This window comes from Frieseomelitta varia, unplaced genomic scaffold, assembly GCF_011392965.1.
Source record: "Frieseomelitta varia isolate USP_RPSP 00005682 unplaced genomic scaffold, Fvar_1.2 scaffold_579, whole genome shotgun sequence".
NCBI classification, from domain to species: Eukaryota; Metazoa; Arthropoda; class Insecta; order Hymenoptera; family Apidae; genus Frieseomelitta; species Frieseomelitta varia.
The window spans coordinates 138,220-154,237 of NW_025110344.1; the positions used below are offsets into that span (position 1 = coordinate 138,220).

Sequence of the window (16,018 nt, forward strand, 5' to 3'; positions counted from 1 at the left end):
TTTTTTTTTTTTTTATCACAAGACATAGAAATTAACTTTTATTAGAAAATAAATAAAAGTGTTGTTGTTGCAAGAGTACGGTGAGGGTAAGGGGTGGGTGGTAGACGGAAAGAAGAGAAGAAAATATACAGTGAAGGCCTGTCCGATGTCCTCTTCAATATCACATGCCGCACAATGTAATTTCAACGGTGTGGAGAAATTTTACGCAAGAGTAAAATGTAAGAAGGTAGAGTTAACGGGAAGTGAGTCTGGAAGGGAGTGGTCTGCGCCTGTGTAATCGTGTACTTGATGGTTCGCAGGTAATCGCGTGCTTGGTTACTCTGCGAGAGAAGAAACGGAAACGGAGAAATAACTTTTTCTTTTCAAAGATAGAGTGCTGCCTGGTCTGAGGTCCTCGGGTGGTCCAAAACGCTCGCCGATGATCCTGAGGGCGTGTGTCGAACGAGAGCAACGTGTCTCGACGTTCTTCGTCCGTGATTCCACGTTCGATCGTACGTTGGACAATTAATACTGATTAACCTTCCGACTCGGCTTCCGACTTCCGGTTCCGAACGAGGGAACGTGGAACGTCGATCGGCGTTGGCAGAGCCAGCGAGAGGTAGCCGTAGAACGAAGAACTCGGGCGCTGAGGCGCTGTTCGGCGTTGTACGGTCGTCGACTACCAACGTCGACGTGGGGGGTCACAGTGAATGTGCTTCGAATGTATATCGTCTCGAGCTTCTTTCCCGCCGGGAGAATTTCGATGTTGGCCGTGGTTATCGTTGTTTGCAAAGCGTCGCTACTCCGGATGCACCTCAGGACGGCTCGTCCAGGATGGATCACCCTGGACCAGCGAGTTCGAGTTGGTGCCGGCGCGGAACATTAATCCCAGGGATGATGCGAGATGGGAACCTTCACCACTTTGACCTGGGGCTCCTCGTAGTGGGACTCGACGCCGATCAGGTGTGGATGTACGATCTTGGGTCCGTGGTACGGGATCTTCACGGCTGACACGTGTGGAATCTTAATGTTCAAGGGCTGAGGGTGTGGGGGCGGAATCGAGGGTTGCTGAGGGACCTGGAGCACTTGATGCACTTCCGGAGCGTGTACCTGCAGCGAATTTTTAACGGGTGTTAAAAAGCCGACTCGTATCGAGCTCGCATAAGTATACTTGTAGCTTTCGTTTCTTTGCGTTAATTTCTTAATTTCCGTGGCTACGGGCGGATCTTTGTTCGGGAAAAATCTTTTCGTCTCGTAGCGTCCAAGTCCGAACAAAGATGATTCCGAATTGAAAACTGAAACGACTTGAAAATCAGCAACGCTGATTGGACTCGAGGAGCGACTCGCTGTGAAGAGCAGGTTGCGTAAGGGGTTACGAGTCACTTGCTTCCCAGTAATTGAACTGGAGTTTCGTTGGAAACTTCGTTTGATAGACCGGTTGATCAACGAACGATTCAATTTAATGCGACGATCGAAAGTCGATCGTGTGCCCTGATTGACTGGCGAGCTGAGTTACGTGACTAGCGAACCGCTTCAGACGAGACATTAGACGTGAAAAATGAGGAGTTGCCAACGACACGGTACTGATTCCGATTATCACGGAAATTACCGTGAGGAAACAGAGTGTGATCTACTTTGAAGAGTGATTTCCTTTGAAACTTACTGATAACTCCGGCTGACTGGTAAACGTTTATACTCATGTACAGAAGATTCTCTCCTTTTAACTTGCGTTAACATCCAACAACGTGATACAATACGAAATTAATGCTATCGTTACCTTGACTATTGGTGCAGAAGCAACTTTAACGTACGAAGGTGCAGCTGGTACGTACACTGGTGCGGCTGCTGGCCAAGCTGCCGGCGCCGACCACGGATGTGACACCTAAGCGTTTCAAAAATCAGGAGTTTCATTTCGTTTTCGTTTCAATTTATCTATGTACTTGAGCGGAACTTGAAACGCGAAAGCTTGGTTACTTGGTGACGTTTTGGTTGGTTACTTTCCACCGAGTGAGTCCAACGTGTCTCGGTTAGGCGAAGAAGACTGGCGCTGCGTCGTCGCGTCAGGGAAATGCATCGTACGCTGACCAGCGGACGTGTGAGAGTTTCCGGAAGATTAGATTACAAGTAAATGAACGAGAAGAGAGAAACGTGAAAGTAGATGCTGAAGAGATTGCGTTAGATCAGTCGGAACGAGGGATTTCGTTTTGCCAGTAAGTTGGCTATCGATCGCGACCCAAGTTTTGTCCAGTAACACTTGGACGTTGCGTCGTACAGTTAAGAGAAATGTTAGAATTTCACGAGTGAAACAACCGTAGTACCGTCCCAATGGTAAATGGTCGAAGTTGCTATTATTATTATTATTATTATTATTATTATTATTATTATTATTATTAGAAAATGTTAAGGAGAACTTTGTAGAAAACTATTAGTATTAAAATTCTCTTCCATTAAACGTGAAAGATGATTGGAAGATTATTATACAAATAATAATCGAAAACGATGAAACGAGGAATTTTTAGAAACTTTTAGCCCCACTTACCGGCGCATGATAATATCCGGGATAGGCACTGGCGACGGCCATAGCGGCGAACAGAACAATCTGCAATTACAAGAAATTAATTCGATATCTTCGCCGTTTCGTTTGTGGTTACGAAAAAAAATAAATAAATAAATAAATAAATAAATAAAGATCAGAGAAAATAACAAACGAAGCCGAACCTTCTGAACGAAAGGTAAGGATTTTAAGCTTAAAATGGAGAAATAAAACATTGAAAAAGAGAGAGAGAGCAAGGAATTGATTCGCAACTGGCAGAAACTTACGACAAACTTCATCGTAGGCGATTTTTCTTGTGCAGTACACGGGAAAACACTACCTATCCGAGGGGCGACGCGGTATGCTTTTATAGCGGTGCCCTGCCCAGGCCCAGGGAACTAACACGAGGCGGGGGTACAACGTGCGTACAACGATTGCATTGCACACGGACCCCTTTCACTAACCACGATCGACCCTTTCGGACCCCTTATTCGGTGCTCCATTGATCGTTCCACTTCCGTCCACTTCCGCGACGACACCCTGAAAACTGAAATTGCTCAAATTGAAACCGAAACTTTCGCGGAGAGAAACTTTTACGAAGAGAATTCAAACTCGATTCACCCAATTCGTGGACCGACGCTGCGATTACATTTGATCCATTTCCGCTTCTACGATCGTCGATTGTGTATCGTATTTGTTTTTTCTTTTTTACCAAGGAGATGTTGCATTCTTCGAATAATTTACATACATCGAATCATTGGTGTCGTCTTTCGAATCGTTTCTTTGCAATCGCCTCGCGTGTTATTAAAGGACGTGTCAGCCATCCTGAAACAGCGATAGCAATAGCGAGAATTGCACAATGAAAAATTAAGCACAATTTCCGGCGAAATTACGACACAACGCGAATTGCAACAAAGTTTCATCGAGTATTTCATCAAATTTTCCATCTGTTTCTACTTCGCTTCGACGTATTTCTTTACCATCCAACGACATATAAATTTATCATTCGATGTCTGATGGATTCCATTGCCTGCCGAGATTTTTCATTATTTGCACGAGGAACTCAATCAGTCGGTCGTTATCTGATTTTCCACAGTTTTCTTTCACGTTTCTCCTTTGTATCAAGCAAAGTTAAAGCGCGTTGCGTGTTTTTCTAACACGCAGCATGGTGAATCAAATTCGGCTTCCACGAGGAAGAAAATCGAATTGTTCCGTGTGGTGAAATTGAACGAGCACAACGATTAGCCGCTAACCGTGATTCTATAACGCCGGTACCGACGCGTGCAAAAAACATAACGTAAGGCGCGATGGTGCAACCTCCGATACGCGAAACGAAGCAAAAGTTTCCAATATTTTTTCAAACGTAAATTTATTCTCGATCGCGTGTTACGATCGAATATCGATGTAATTGGAAAAAAAAAAAAAGAGAGAAGAATCATTGCTGTTTTTGTTACTTGCTACTTCTCGTGTACGTTTTTAATTCGCGGAATGAAATGTTGCGCAATTGTAGCTGGAAAAAGGTAACTAAGGTATCGAGAGGGACAAAGTGAAATTCTATCTTTCAGTCTTCATCTCTTCCACTCTACTTATCCTAATTATTCGTTGCGTCGCGTAGGTTGGATTTTACGACTCGCCAATTTCGTAAGCGATCTGCGAAACGCTCGAGTTTCTGCAACGTAACGAACCCCGCTCAAGTCCAAGTAAAGTCGTAAAATGCATCTACACCTCTTGGTTATGCGCTATTTTTATTTTATATTATTCCGAGAAAAAGAAATTATTCATCGAGTTGCTTTCGCGTCGAATCTTTCGACTTTTTCCAGGCCGAAAAGTGAGTCGTATGTAATTTGCGAAACTTTGTTTGCATAAAAGAAAAAAAANAAAAAAAAAAAAAAAAAAAAAAGAAAAGAAAACTGCGATATTCGTTCGACTGCCAAGACAACGATTTGGCTTGTTCTCGAAAGAAACGAAAGACGACGTTTGTAATATTTCCCTGAAGAGAATGTCTTCCCTAAATCTCGAGAACGTTCTGCTACGTGATCTTCAGGTACGAAGGTTGCAACTTGGATTCGCCAAGTTTCCAAACCTTGGCACGGTTTCCTTTGGCCTGCTCGATTTCCTTATCGAGAAAACTGGCCACCCTTTACATGGGAATGTAGCGGACAATTGGTCAATCTTTCGCCAAGTTGGAAAACCATTGGTCATTGGTTTTGACCCGTAGACTCGTGAAGATTCCCAGTGGAATTCCAACACGAATTAACGAGTTTAATTGGACGACGACTAATAAAAAAAGAGAAGAGAGAGAGAGAGAGAGAGAGAGAGAGAGAAGAAAAGAGGAAAAAAAATAAAAATGAAAAAAAGGAAAAAGAGTATACGAGTATCTAATCGTCAAAGTGAACGGATTCGGTTGTTACCTGTCATGGGTAATAGGATCAGTTGTTAAAAGTCAACTGGAATGTATCGGTCCGCGTCGAGCAATTATCACTGATAATAAAGTTTCTCAATCTTTTTCTGGTATATAATAAGGGTAACTATGCGTTAGTCGGACTTTCTCAGGCTCTCTGCCTCATTATCGACAGACCAACCCACAGAATCGGACAAACTGATCAGAAAACTAATCGAGCCTAATCAAAATACGAAAGGCTACGGGTCTGTTTCGAAACGGGTACGAATAGCAGCAACGAAGAAGCTAAAAAATTAAGTCAACGCGTGTTCCAACGCTTTCGTTTCGCGTTAGGACAGCGCGCGTTTCAAATATCGCGTTTTTATTTGCGAATTAGGCAAACGATTCTCAGGACGCGGCTTTGTTTCCGCGCAACGCGAGGGAATCGCGCGGCTTTTCCTGCGAATCTGTCCAAGTTCCCGTTCTCTGGGAGGTTAAACCGTCTCTGGAAAATATTCTTTTTCGGGGCCGATTGGCAATCACGCGGGAACGCTCGACCCCCTTACACACTCGAGTCGCCATTCGGACCTTTACGCAATTTCTCTGCGTTACGCTCGTTGTTTCTGATCGTACGCCGCTGCGTCGAGATAATCTTGTGCGAAGATTGACATGCGCTCGCAAAATTTGAAAAGTTCAATATTGATAGTTCAATGCTGTTGTTTTACATTGATCGTTCGAACGAAACTCAGTTTTACTTGAACGGCATTGCAGCTTGAAAGGAAACTTTGAAGGAAAATCCTTCCTTTTCTTATGGTATCCTTTCTTTCTTTCATGAGCGTAGCACATTTCGTGAGAAAAACATTGGGAATTCGCCAATTTCAATTTCTTCTATGCGAGTATAAATTCCCTCGACGAATCGAAGCTGTCGTTATGCCTGGTTTTCTGATCTACTTTAGAGAGAGATTAAATAACCACTTCTTCTTCTGGTTTGCAGAGACTGTAGTACAGTATAGTTGGTGTAGATCGAACGGATCGAGTTCAACCGCTTGCTAATGAGCCGCGTCGTCTATGCAGTTACGTTTCGTTGGGAATTTCATCTATACCTACTCAGTCCATGTCTTTTAGAAATTCTCAGATCGAATAAAATGCATAAAATACCAATAACACGAGTAAGACTTGCAATCGTGAGAATTTCAGTCACTCCTTGATGAAATTCGTCCCAACGTCACGACCACTGGCGAGAAAAGAAACGCGTGCTCGAAGAAATTCACGCTCTGTGGAGCGGACAGAAATTCGAAACACGTCTCGAATTTTCCACAGCGTTGTAGTCGAATGGCGAGAAACGATCCAACGTGGTGATTACCGATTCTACAAAGCGCGCCACGCCGCACACGCCCCGGTTACCGGTCACGGGTACACGAGGGAACTTTGAGTCATCGTCGGGGAGGCTCTCCGTGCCCTCGACGAATTAAGCAATCCACTCGGTTCAAATAAAATCTCTTGAACGGTACAAATTATGAGTGAGAAGAATCGAAAGGCGCCAGACATTTGCCATATAGCTGACATAAACTTGCCGAGCTAAATCCGACGATTGTTGATCGATTTTAGTGCCAGGGCCTTGATATAACTGTATACAAGTATCTGTAAATAAAAGTAGATATAGGTTTTTACTCTTTTAAATAAATATATTGCGAGATTTAACAAGAAACTATGAACAACTATCGATTTCAATTTATAACGGGATCTTTATGACGGCCGCTCGCTTTGCTCGATTCTTAATAACTGAAATTACGATATATATTTCTAGCCATTTTATTTTCTTCTTTCTTCATTTTTAATCGACCTCGCCGCCGTTAAAAACTCGTTTTAAAAATATGCGTGTTGCCACAGATGGACTAAAAACTGCCTATTTATGCACCAGGTTGCCTATTTATGGATCAGGTTTAATCGAAAAGAAAGTAATTAAGAGAGTAAGCTTCAATGACGATGATATAGCGCAATAATCGAAACGCTGTGATACTATTCGGCACGAAATCTGAACAGCGCTGCATAAGACTGAAGCAAGAAGCAAATGTAGCTAGTTACACCGTCTACGTTGCTAGTATTTCTATTTCGCCTCTGTCGTACGATAAGTTCACCGTTGATAATCAATTTGGATTTAAACGTATAATTGATGTACAACAATTGACAGCAGAATGTTAATCACGAACGTATATTTTTTAAACGATGCAAACGAATTGACAACTGTTTGACAGCTTGAAAGGCAGAGGAAAAGTATCTCTATCGAAACTCGTCTCTTTTTTTTTGAAATTTTGCGTTCTCGGCGAGGCAATTACCTCAAAGATGAGTCATACTTGAATCGCGCGAATCGGTGGTGCGATAGAAATTCGTGGTAGCCTCTCCTTCTCCGAGCACGTGAAATTTCAATCTGTTCGCAAGTTCTTGCCAAAGAGTGAATGCTTTCCAAACTTCTTCGCAACAATTAGAGAACACTGATGAAATCGAGCGATAACGGTGAATTGAAATCCAGGGTAATTTGTTTAATAAGTTCAATCGTATCTTTGCTTCGTTGCGTCTTTGTTATTATTAAAAATTGATTTACACGAGATAACGTATTTATCTATTTACGTAAATGCGTTTGACGTCCACCTATTGATCCATCGTCCATCTTTACGTTCTGTTTTTGTGACGCGTAACAAGAAAGTGACGAAGAGTTTCTCGCGCTAGAAAGAGCGTCGATATATTGAATATATTGGCAATTTGCTGCACCTGTTAAAAAGTGAAAATGACTTTCGACTCTGTCAATTTGTGTCTTCGGCAGCGCAGGAAGAACAGAGCGCGACAAATCATCGCAAGCGTGATGAAAGCATGACGAGTTAAATAGTTGGAATAGATGGTTAGGCTGATCGTGTATCTGATACATTCGCTCGGCGCATTTTTCTTCTCGGTAGATTGCTGAATTTGTCCTCGTGGATCTCGATCATTCTCGGTCGACGAACGGCAGAATGTGATTTTTTTGCTGGTGATCGGTGATCGCGTTTCTTGACGTTCGCGAAGTGAACATTGCCAGAGGGGAAACGTACCGGGTGACCTGACTATTTAGACCTGCCGGATTGGTTCTCGAAATAATAAGACTTGTTTTTCCTAGAATAGACGAGAGAAACGACGGAGCACTCGAGGCGCGTATAGAGTTGTAATAGCCTCGAATTGAAGGAATTAAGCAAATGGAAGAGTGCCAAGCTCCGTTGACGTGAAAAATAATATAATTATTGGACTGTTTGGACGACTGAACGGAATTGCAGGCGAGGAACGAGCAAGACGCTATTTCTAATTTCAATTACAGGGAGAGCAGAGTCTCGAGGCAGGAGACACGTTGGTTCAAATGAATCGACAGCCAACGAAGCGCGAGTGTTACGCGAGAAAAAGAAAAATGGAAAATCGGTGCTACGTCTTCTATGAAAAAATTGTCTTTTCTGTGAGGAAAAGAGACCTTGAAGTTCTTTTTTGGTATGTCTCCTTCCAAGTAACCCAAAGTTTAGTCTCAAAAGGATATAAGGAACACAGATGACACCTAAGAGATCGGTAAATCAAATTAGTTACACACGGTGATGGATAGTTCCCTCTGGTTCTCCCAGTTTCCCCCAACGTGTGCCACGTGTGACTAGTGCTCCAGATTCGCCAGCCATTGCTAGGCGATTGCAACAATCTCGTTGCTGATGCCCTCAGGGTCTCAGGACAACACGGATTCCCATATCCGCGAGCGCTGGAAACGCCAGCCAGCTTAGAAAGTAAACTTCTATGCAACAGGATTACGCCGTCGGCACTTGCCTGCTTAATTATTTAATTATACGAGTCATGGTGGCAATAACCGTGTCACCGAAACCAACAAACGTCTAACAACCCTTGTTTAGCGTAGCGTGATACCGTATGTAAGGGAACGTTTTAAAGTTTTTTGCGATAAGCATCGGGACATTTGTTTCCGCGTACATATAAGTGTACGTGCAAATATGTCACAGTTTGACAACGAAGGAAAATTTGAATTTGGCTGAAAAGCGAAACCAAAAGGATAAAGTACGTCGATTGTTTATTTGAAATGTACAGTCAAATGTATGTATGAGACGGTAGTCATATTCGTAGAATGATACCATTTTTTAAGCAGATCGGGGTCTGAAGTTCATTCTATGATTTATTATCTGAAAGTACATAAGGGAATAAGAAATTTGTATTGCATTATTTCATTTTGTTATTCCAACGCCCCAAACTACTGAAACTATTGAAACTACTGCAAATTTGTTCAGTTTGTCAAACATTTTGATAAAAATCTACAATCAAGCGTGTTTCACTGTGACAGCTGCCTTTTAAAGACTTCCTTGTCTGTTGATTTTAAATTTTAAGACGCTAAAGTAGAATGAGTCGGCAACGTATGCACATGTACCTATATCTTATGAGGAGACAATGGCCACGTTGAACGTCCAACACTCCCGTCCAACGCTGTCAAATCAAGACGTTAAATTAAAATATGACTGTACTTAAAGATTACCTCGTTCGTTACGTCAATCGTGATTTGAGATTAACGCGTTACGAAATACGAAACATAATGGTAAGTCAGCCACGAAAGGCCGAACATCTGCTGATCAAAATTTGCGCACTTCGTTAACGTAATAGTTGCCCCAGTTAAAAAGATATTTTCCACGGAAGCACGGCCACCGCCGCGAATCTATCAAGTGTTCCGGTAAAACGCGTATCCAAGCACGCGCACACAGAATTGCGAGCTGATGCCGCTGCATGCATAGACTTTCATCGCGAAAGCGTGGCGATAGTTATAGAAAATTGTATTACATCCCGGAAGAAAATGAACGCGCAGGTTACCGCAATCGGGAATCGGTGCCTCGTAAAATCTTGTATCAAACAGTTCGTAGCTAAATTGCATTGCATTGCATTGCATGGCTCGCGTTCGCAGCCCAAAGCATACCGTTTCCCTTTTCTTTGTCGAACGGGAAATCTCTCTGCTACGCAATTCGGCTAACGATAACCGTAATTGTGCTGTTTCTTCAGCGATTTCGATCTGATTTCGATCCCAAACTCTTATCTCAATACGTATCTCGATACGAAATTAAAGGATAACCCTTCGAATGCCCTTCAAGACGTGTAAGATTCTGAATTCTGAAGCTTGCTCTCGTTGTTCCTGCTATTTTATTTATTCGTTCAACCATATAGTAATTGATTAAATTATAATATGTAAAGATAAATAATTAGTAAATTAAAGACATCCATTTTTAAAAATATTGAATTTTCCAAGAGGATTTGTAAAAACATTTTATTGTAAAGCAACAAGTTAATTTAATATTTGCAGAAAATTTAAATTAAATTTAATATTTATCTGAGATTCTAATTTTGTGCGTTTAGAAGTCATTATCGATTGAATAATAATCTCTTTAATTTTGCTTATAGCAAAGTAATGATTATTTTATTTACCTGTAGCTTGTTTCATGTGTAGATTTCAGTAATTTTCAATGAATTTGTGTTTTAAATTTGCAATAAAAAAAAAAAAAAAAAAATGGTGACGTGCACTAGAGGACGCTGTAGTAACTTAACGTGTTACAAATGGCCTCAAGAAACAGTGTCGAGATCGTGGGAAAAATTATATATCTTTAGTTTTTTAATCTAAATTCGAAATTTTCACACGTTTAATTGTGCTAAGTTCGTGATATGCTGTCTCTAGATAGCAATGAAGCTCATCAAGACGAGGTATACGAGTTGCAGTATTGATTTCAAAACATGCATTCTTCAAATTATAGGTTATATTATTTGTTACTGACAATTTTTTTTTTTTTGTGTATATTTTCAAATATATGATTGATGTTAAGATTATTCAACTTCTTGTATGTTCATGTCTCAACATTTGACATTTGTATTATATTGAAAATAAATTTTATTGAAAGTAATGTATGATAGTTTGCATTTTTTATTTATTAATAAACTGATCCTCTTTCAATACATTGTATATCGAAATCTTCGTCGTGAATGTAATAAACTGTAAACAGACTGAAAGGCAAAACGTATTTTTTTAGGAAACGACTAGCGAAAATGGTTCAGACGATTATCCAAGAATACCTGTGTCCATGGATGGACCAAAAGAATGGACTTACACGATGAGAAGGCATATGCAGGTATTTAACTCTAAATGTAAATTTATTTGAAATGAATATTTTTGTTTAAATTAATAGTCACTCTATGTTAGGAGGTGGTACCTGGATTATATCTCGGACCATATAGCGCAGCTAGCCGATCAAAGCTGCAATCTCTATTAGAACATGGCATCACTCATATAATATGCGTTAGACAGGATATAGAAGCAAATTTTATAAAGCCCAATTTTCCTGATAAATTTCAGTAAGTGAGACTTGATTCAACTTTTGGTAGTTTACAAGTGATCAATATGTTTCTAATACTCTATGATATGTATGTTACAGATATCTTGTTTTGAACATTGCTGATACAGCTACGGAAAATATTATTCAACATTTTCACAAGGTAAAAGCATTTATCGATGATGGTTTAAACTCTGGTGGTCAAGTCTTAGTACATGGTAACGCTGGTATATCAAGATCCGCAGCATTAGTTTTAGCATACGTTATGGAAACATATGGGCTTTCTCAAACGTAAATTCGTATTTCTCTCTCTGTTCTCGTTCTTTATTTTAAAAATTTTTAAACAAATACGATCTTTCCAGACGTGCATATGCACTTGTACAACAAAGAAGGTTTTGTATAAATCCTAACGAAGGTTTCATCGCACAGTTGAGGGAATACGAACCAATATACCAGGCTCAAAAAACGTTAAAAAATGGACAACAAAATTTATCGAGGGAAAGAACAAAAAGAACTATCCACCAAATAGATACTGAGAGGATAGAGGATAAATGCGACGGAATGGACAGCTGATATTTTTTTAGTAAATGCTAAAGGTACCAAAAGACTTACTCTAAATTAGATAAAGGAAATAAACTTGCGACAAGATGATGTTTTTTTACATTGTCGCGTTCTGAAGAATACACGTGCAGAGATATCTAATAAAATTAAAAGTTATATTATTTAATTTTAATATGTAGGAATTTAAAATTTAACGCAGCACGATTATCTAGATATAAGTGAAAACAATTATTTATTTAGGCAAACAAAATATTTAAAAATTTTAAAGTTTTTCTTAAATTTAAACTATACCATGTACTAATTTATAGCAATACTTACAAATTAATGGAGTTTGAACCACTTTTATATTATATCATAAAACACTACTCTTAATTTTACAGTAATTAAAATTTATAGCATGTTCATATATTTAAAAAAAAATACACTTATTATTTATTGCTACGATACGATATATTTTTATTTCTCACCTAATGTACTAATTTTAAAAAAAAAAAAAAAAAAAAAAAAAAATCTGTGTACAAACTCTTGTATATTTTGTATATTAAGATAATTCTAATTGCAAAAAGTGCTGAATTCAATTTATTAATCTTATCGTATAAATTTTGTAATATATGTATAGTTGTCTAAAAAATAGAATTATGATAGATCGTAGTTTAATACCATCTATTTAATTCGTGCCGGAATTAACACGCAAATAATGTCTTCATTATTTTCATCCTTGAGTTGCCATTTTACGGTAACACTCACCTGCAATTTAACGATTTAAATAACTGATTAATAACTTGTTTGTATTGCAGCGTGAGATGGAGCTTAATAAATAAACTGTCACTCCATAGTACCTTAGGATAGGATTTTAGCACTACCAATGTATTTTTATAGTGCAACGTGTCTCCCTTTTTCAAGGGACATTGAATGCCAGAATCAGCAGTTTGACAAGCGTCTGGGTTTGGTAATGGAAAAGGTATTGGAATGTCCATCACAATACCATGGACGACTGCAATAACTTTCGAAACATCTTTATCTGTAAGAGTATGTTTAATTTTTTTAACCATTTCACCTCGAAAAGCAAACGAAGGAGCAAATAGTTCTTAAGAACGTACTAACCGACTGTAAAATCGATCTTAATTGTTGCATTTGTATCTGGTATTAACTCGCATACAGTTTTGGTCATATCACAGTCCAGTGTTATAGACGTAAGTTTGCCAACTTTCGAGCCTGCATGAAGAAAATTGTAATATAAATGAAGGACGCGACATCGTGGTAGATTATTCTTATATTGTTTCGATACGCAAAAATCATACGTATATCAAGTCGATAGAAAAATTGTTGCATATATTTATATTTATGCACGTATACAAAAACACGTTGATAATCTTTGTTTTATGATTAGTCATAATTGGATGTTCATATGATCAATGGGACGTATATAAGTATGTATGTACGTTCTTTATGTAAACAGATTTTCACAATTATAGAGGAGTCGCTGTAACCTCGTGACTTTGAATTTCTCGGACAAGAATTTCCGCCATTTTTACGATCGTATATTATTACATCAATTGTAAGCTACTTACCGATTATTAAGTGGCATCCTATTCGGCAAAGTACTTTTTTTCAAAACAAAATAACTCTGTATTTTTAGCGATTATTGATTGCATTATAACAAAAATGAAGTTTGAATGATCAGTGACTTAAATTTGCAACTGTATCAAATCGTCCTTAACGCAGTTAAAAATGAAACATATGACTGTGAGAAATTGTGAAATTTAAACGACAAAATGTCTAAGATATCCAAGTACGTGATTTCTAGATTAATTTGAACTGTCCTCGTGAAAGAATGGGCAAAATAAAGAAATCTCGTTCGAAACAAAGAAATCGTGATTGTACACGTATGTATTTGTTTATCGATAATGTATGATTCAACGTTAAAAAAGATAAGTGATGTTTCGTTATTTTAAGATTTTCAATCTATTATTATCTTGATATATATTATAACATTGCAAGTAATTAAGAAATACACATAGTAATTTCTAATATTTTACACTGTCATATTTACCGCCAGTTTTCCTTTCACTGATATAGCACAAGAAAGTCAATTATATACAGAGCATTGTCAAGATAAATGACTTTGAGGTTTGAAAAAACACAAGTATGTATTGTTCGTGATTTTTGCGTTCTTTTTTCTCACAGCAACACCGAGTAAGCATATTATCGTGGAAAAATATTCATCGATCGAATATAAGTAAAAACAATGAAATCAATCACACTTACCACAATCACTGATGTCGACGGCTCGACAGGTTGGCGAGAAGTTCAAGCAAAATAGGGCGAGAATTATAGCAATCATTCGATGCATGTTGCTCGTTTGGAGTCCGCGCAGCTATTAAACTTGTACGGAGCTCTATATCGAAACAAACATTTTTGTCTGCTACTGTGAGCAACCATCACGTCACTCACACTGTCCTCAAATTACGTATCTCGTACACAAAATTACTACCACCTACGTCTAATGATAAACGTGGCGCACATGCAACATGATTGACGCTACTTTACAAAATATTGAGTCAAAGGACAAAAATTGAATGAACGTGAATGATTATTCAGTGTGTTTATTCTGACTGAACGAAAGATAAAAACTGCCATTTTTGCGTCACGTGAAACGGCGTTGCAACGATTTGAGTTGAAACGAAATTTTCTTGTGAAATAGACAAACAAGATACAGAACAGGGTAGTTGTAACTCATCGCAAACAAACAACAGAGTTCTATATCTGCTGCATTAGTTCTTCATCCGGTCTATTACCGGATGCCGTTGATGGAAACGGTGAATCCATACACGTATTCTTAATATTTTCCAGCTATTAAAGCATTGTGGCTCCATGAACGTAAACAATTCATGAACATACGCAATTGTTCATTTTTAAACTTAAAACTAGGAATATTGTTATTTTGGTTTTCTGTAGAAATCAATTACGAAACAGCAATAATTGCAGAATCTTAAAAAAGAAATTAGTATTTCATGGCAGTTTGTAAAAAAATATCAAAATATTTTTTCAGAACATAATATAATACGCAACTTGCTAAATATTATATATCATTATACTCGAACAAATGCTTCGAATGTGTCAACAAAATTTGCAAATTTTTAATTTTTTTACATATTTTCTTAGGGCGTAACCAGAAGGACAGAGATAAAAGTTTGCAAATTAATTTTCCATTAAACATAAAACACATCCATTAACATCAAAAATAAAAACTTCGTCGACTCACGGGCTCTGAAACGCCTAGCGCCACGTTGCGGCAAAACTGTGAAATCAATCTATGTCTCTGTTCTTGAAGCACATTATCACGTTCCTTTTGTCTACCATTGTGATACGGCGTGCGCATTTTTAAAACGAGTTTAACATCGACGACGTTGATTACAAATGAAGAAAAAAGAAGATAAAATAGAGGAAAATATATTGTATTCTCAGTTCAGTATTCAACCAAAGCAAGCGGTTCTCATGAAGATTTTGTTACGCATAAATTAAAATAAATAGTTATTGTTGTAGTTTTTTGTTAAATTTTGTAATATATTTATTTAAAGGAGTAAATTATTCATACCATCAGACAGGGTACTACTGCCATCTATTCGATCCGTCTGGAGTTATCATCTGGCGGGACGAGGAACGTTGTGCCATCTATCGGAGTTTTCCTTTTTGTCCTTTTAGTTCCAATTGGAATCGAAAAGTGCATAGATGGTAGTATCGCCTATAGACATGTAGCGACCGCTACCTCCGCGAAACACCAGACAGCGCCACGTACTTCCGCAGGAACTTTCCGTCGAAAGGTGTGTTTCCAATAAAGCAGGCAGCGACACCTTTTTCCGGGCAAAAAGAAAAGCCCGGAAAAAGGCGGGAAAAGATTTTCCCCCTCTTCGCAAGTAGTGGCTATAAAAGCCAGCTTGCGAAGAGGAAAAGCGAAGAGTTAAAAATCAAGATAAGAAAGTGATACTACTACTTCTCCTCCTGCGCCTGCTCGTGAGTATAAGTTTCTCGCTAGTCGAGTGTTGTGATAATATTTGTACTGAAAGTGTAATATTTGTTGTGATATTATTTGTACTAAAAGTGTAATATTAAATATATATATTTGTTCGGATATCCGTGTTAATTATTTGTGTAAGGACTCGTAGTAGGAATCTACATTATCTACTACGTGTA

The 16,018-nt window shown here is 38.6% G+C and overlaps 3 protein-coding genes across 3 annotated transcripts; 1 reads left to right on the forward strand and 2 right to left on the reverse strand.

Moving 5' to 3' along the window:
• Nucleotides 1-51: 51 nt before the first annotated feature.
• Nucleotides 52-2,949, reverse strand: LOC122534190. The gene is made up of 4 exons (XM_043664572.1): nt 2,800-2,949; nt 2,519-2,578; nt 1,757-1,861; nt 52-1,089 (listed from the first exon to the last, which is right to left on the reverse strand). Exons 1-4 carry the CDS (start codon nt 2,809-2,811, stop codon nt 862-864), a joined length of 405 nt encoding a protein of 134 aa, XP_043520507.1. The 5' UTR covers nt 2,812-2,949; the 3' UTR covers nt 52-861.
• Nucleotides 2,950-10,484: 7,535 nt separating this feature from the next.
• LOC122534185 (serine/threonine/tyrosine-interacting protein-like) lies at nt 10,485-13,087 on the forward strand. The gene is made up of 6 exons (XM_043664567.1): nt 10,485-10,640; nt 10,964-11,062; nt 11,134-11,285; nt 11,366-11,554; nt 11,626-11,859; nt 12,622-13,087. Exons 1-5 carry the CDS (start codon nt 10,602-10,604, stop codon nt 11,834-11,836), a joined length of 690 nt encoding a protein of 229 aa, XP_043520502.1. The 5' UTR covers nt 10,485-10,601; the 3' UTR covers nt 11,837-11,859; nt 12,622-13,087.
• LOC122534189 (NPC intracellular cholesterol transporter 2 homolog a-like) lies at nt 12,393-14,432 on the reverse strand. The gene is made up of 4 exons (XM_043664571.1): nt 14,093-14,432; nt 12,929-13,039; nt 12,664-12,845; nt 12,393-12,571 (listed from the first exon to the last, which is right to left on the reverse strand). Exons 1-4 carry the CDS (start codon nt 14,175-14,177, stop codon nt 12,488-12,490), a joined length of 462 nt encoding a protein of 153 aa, XP_043520506.1. The 5' UTR covers nt 14,178-14,432; the 3' UTR covers nt 12,393-12,487.
• Between the last annotated feature and the right edge of the window lie 1,586 nt (nt 14,433-16,018).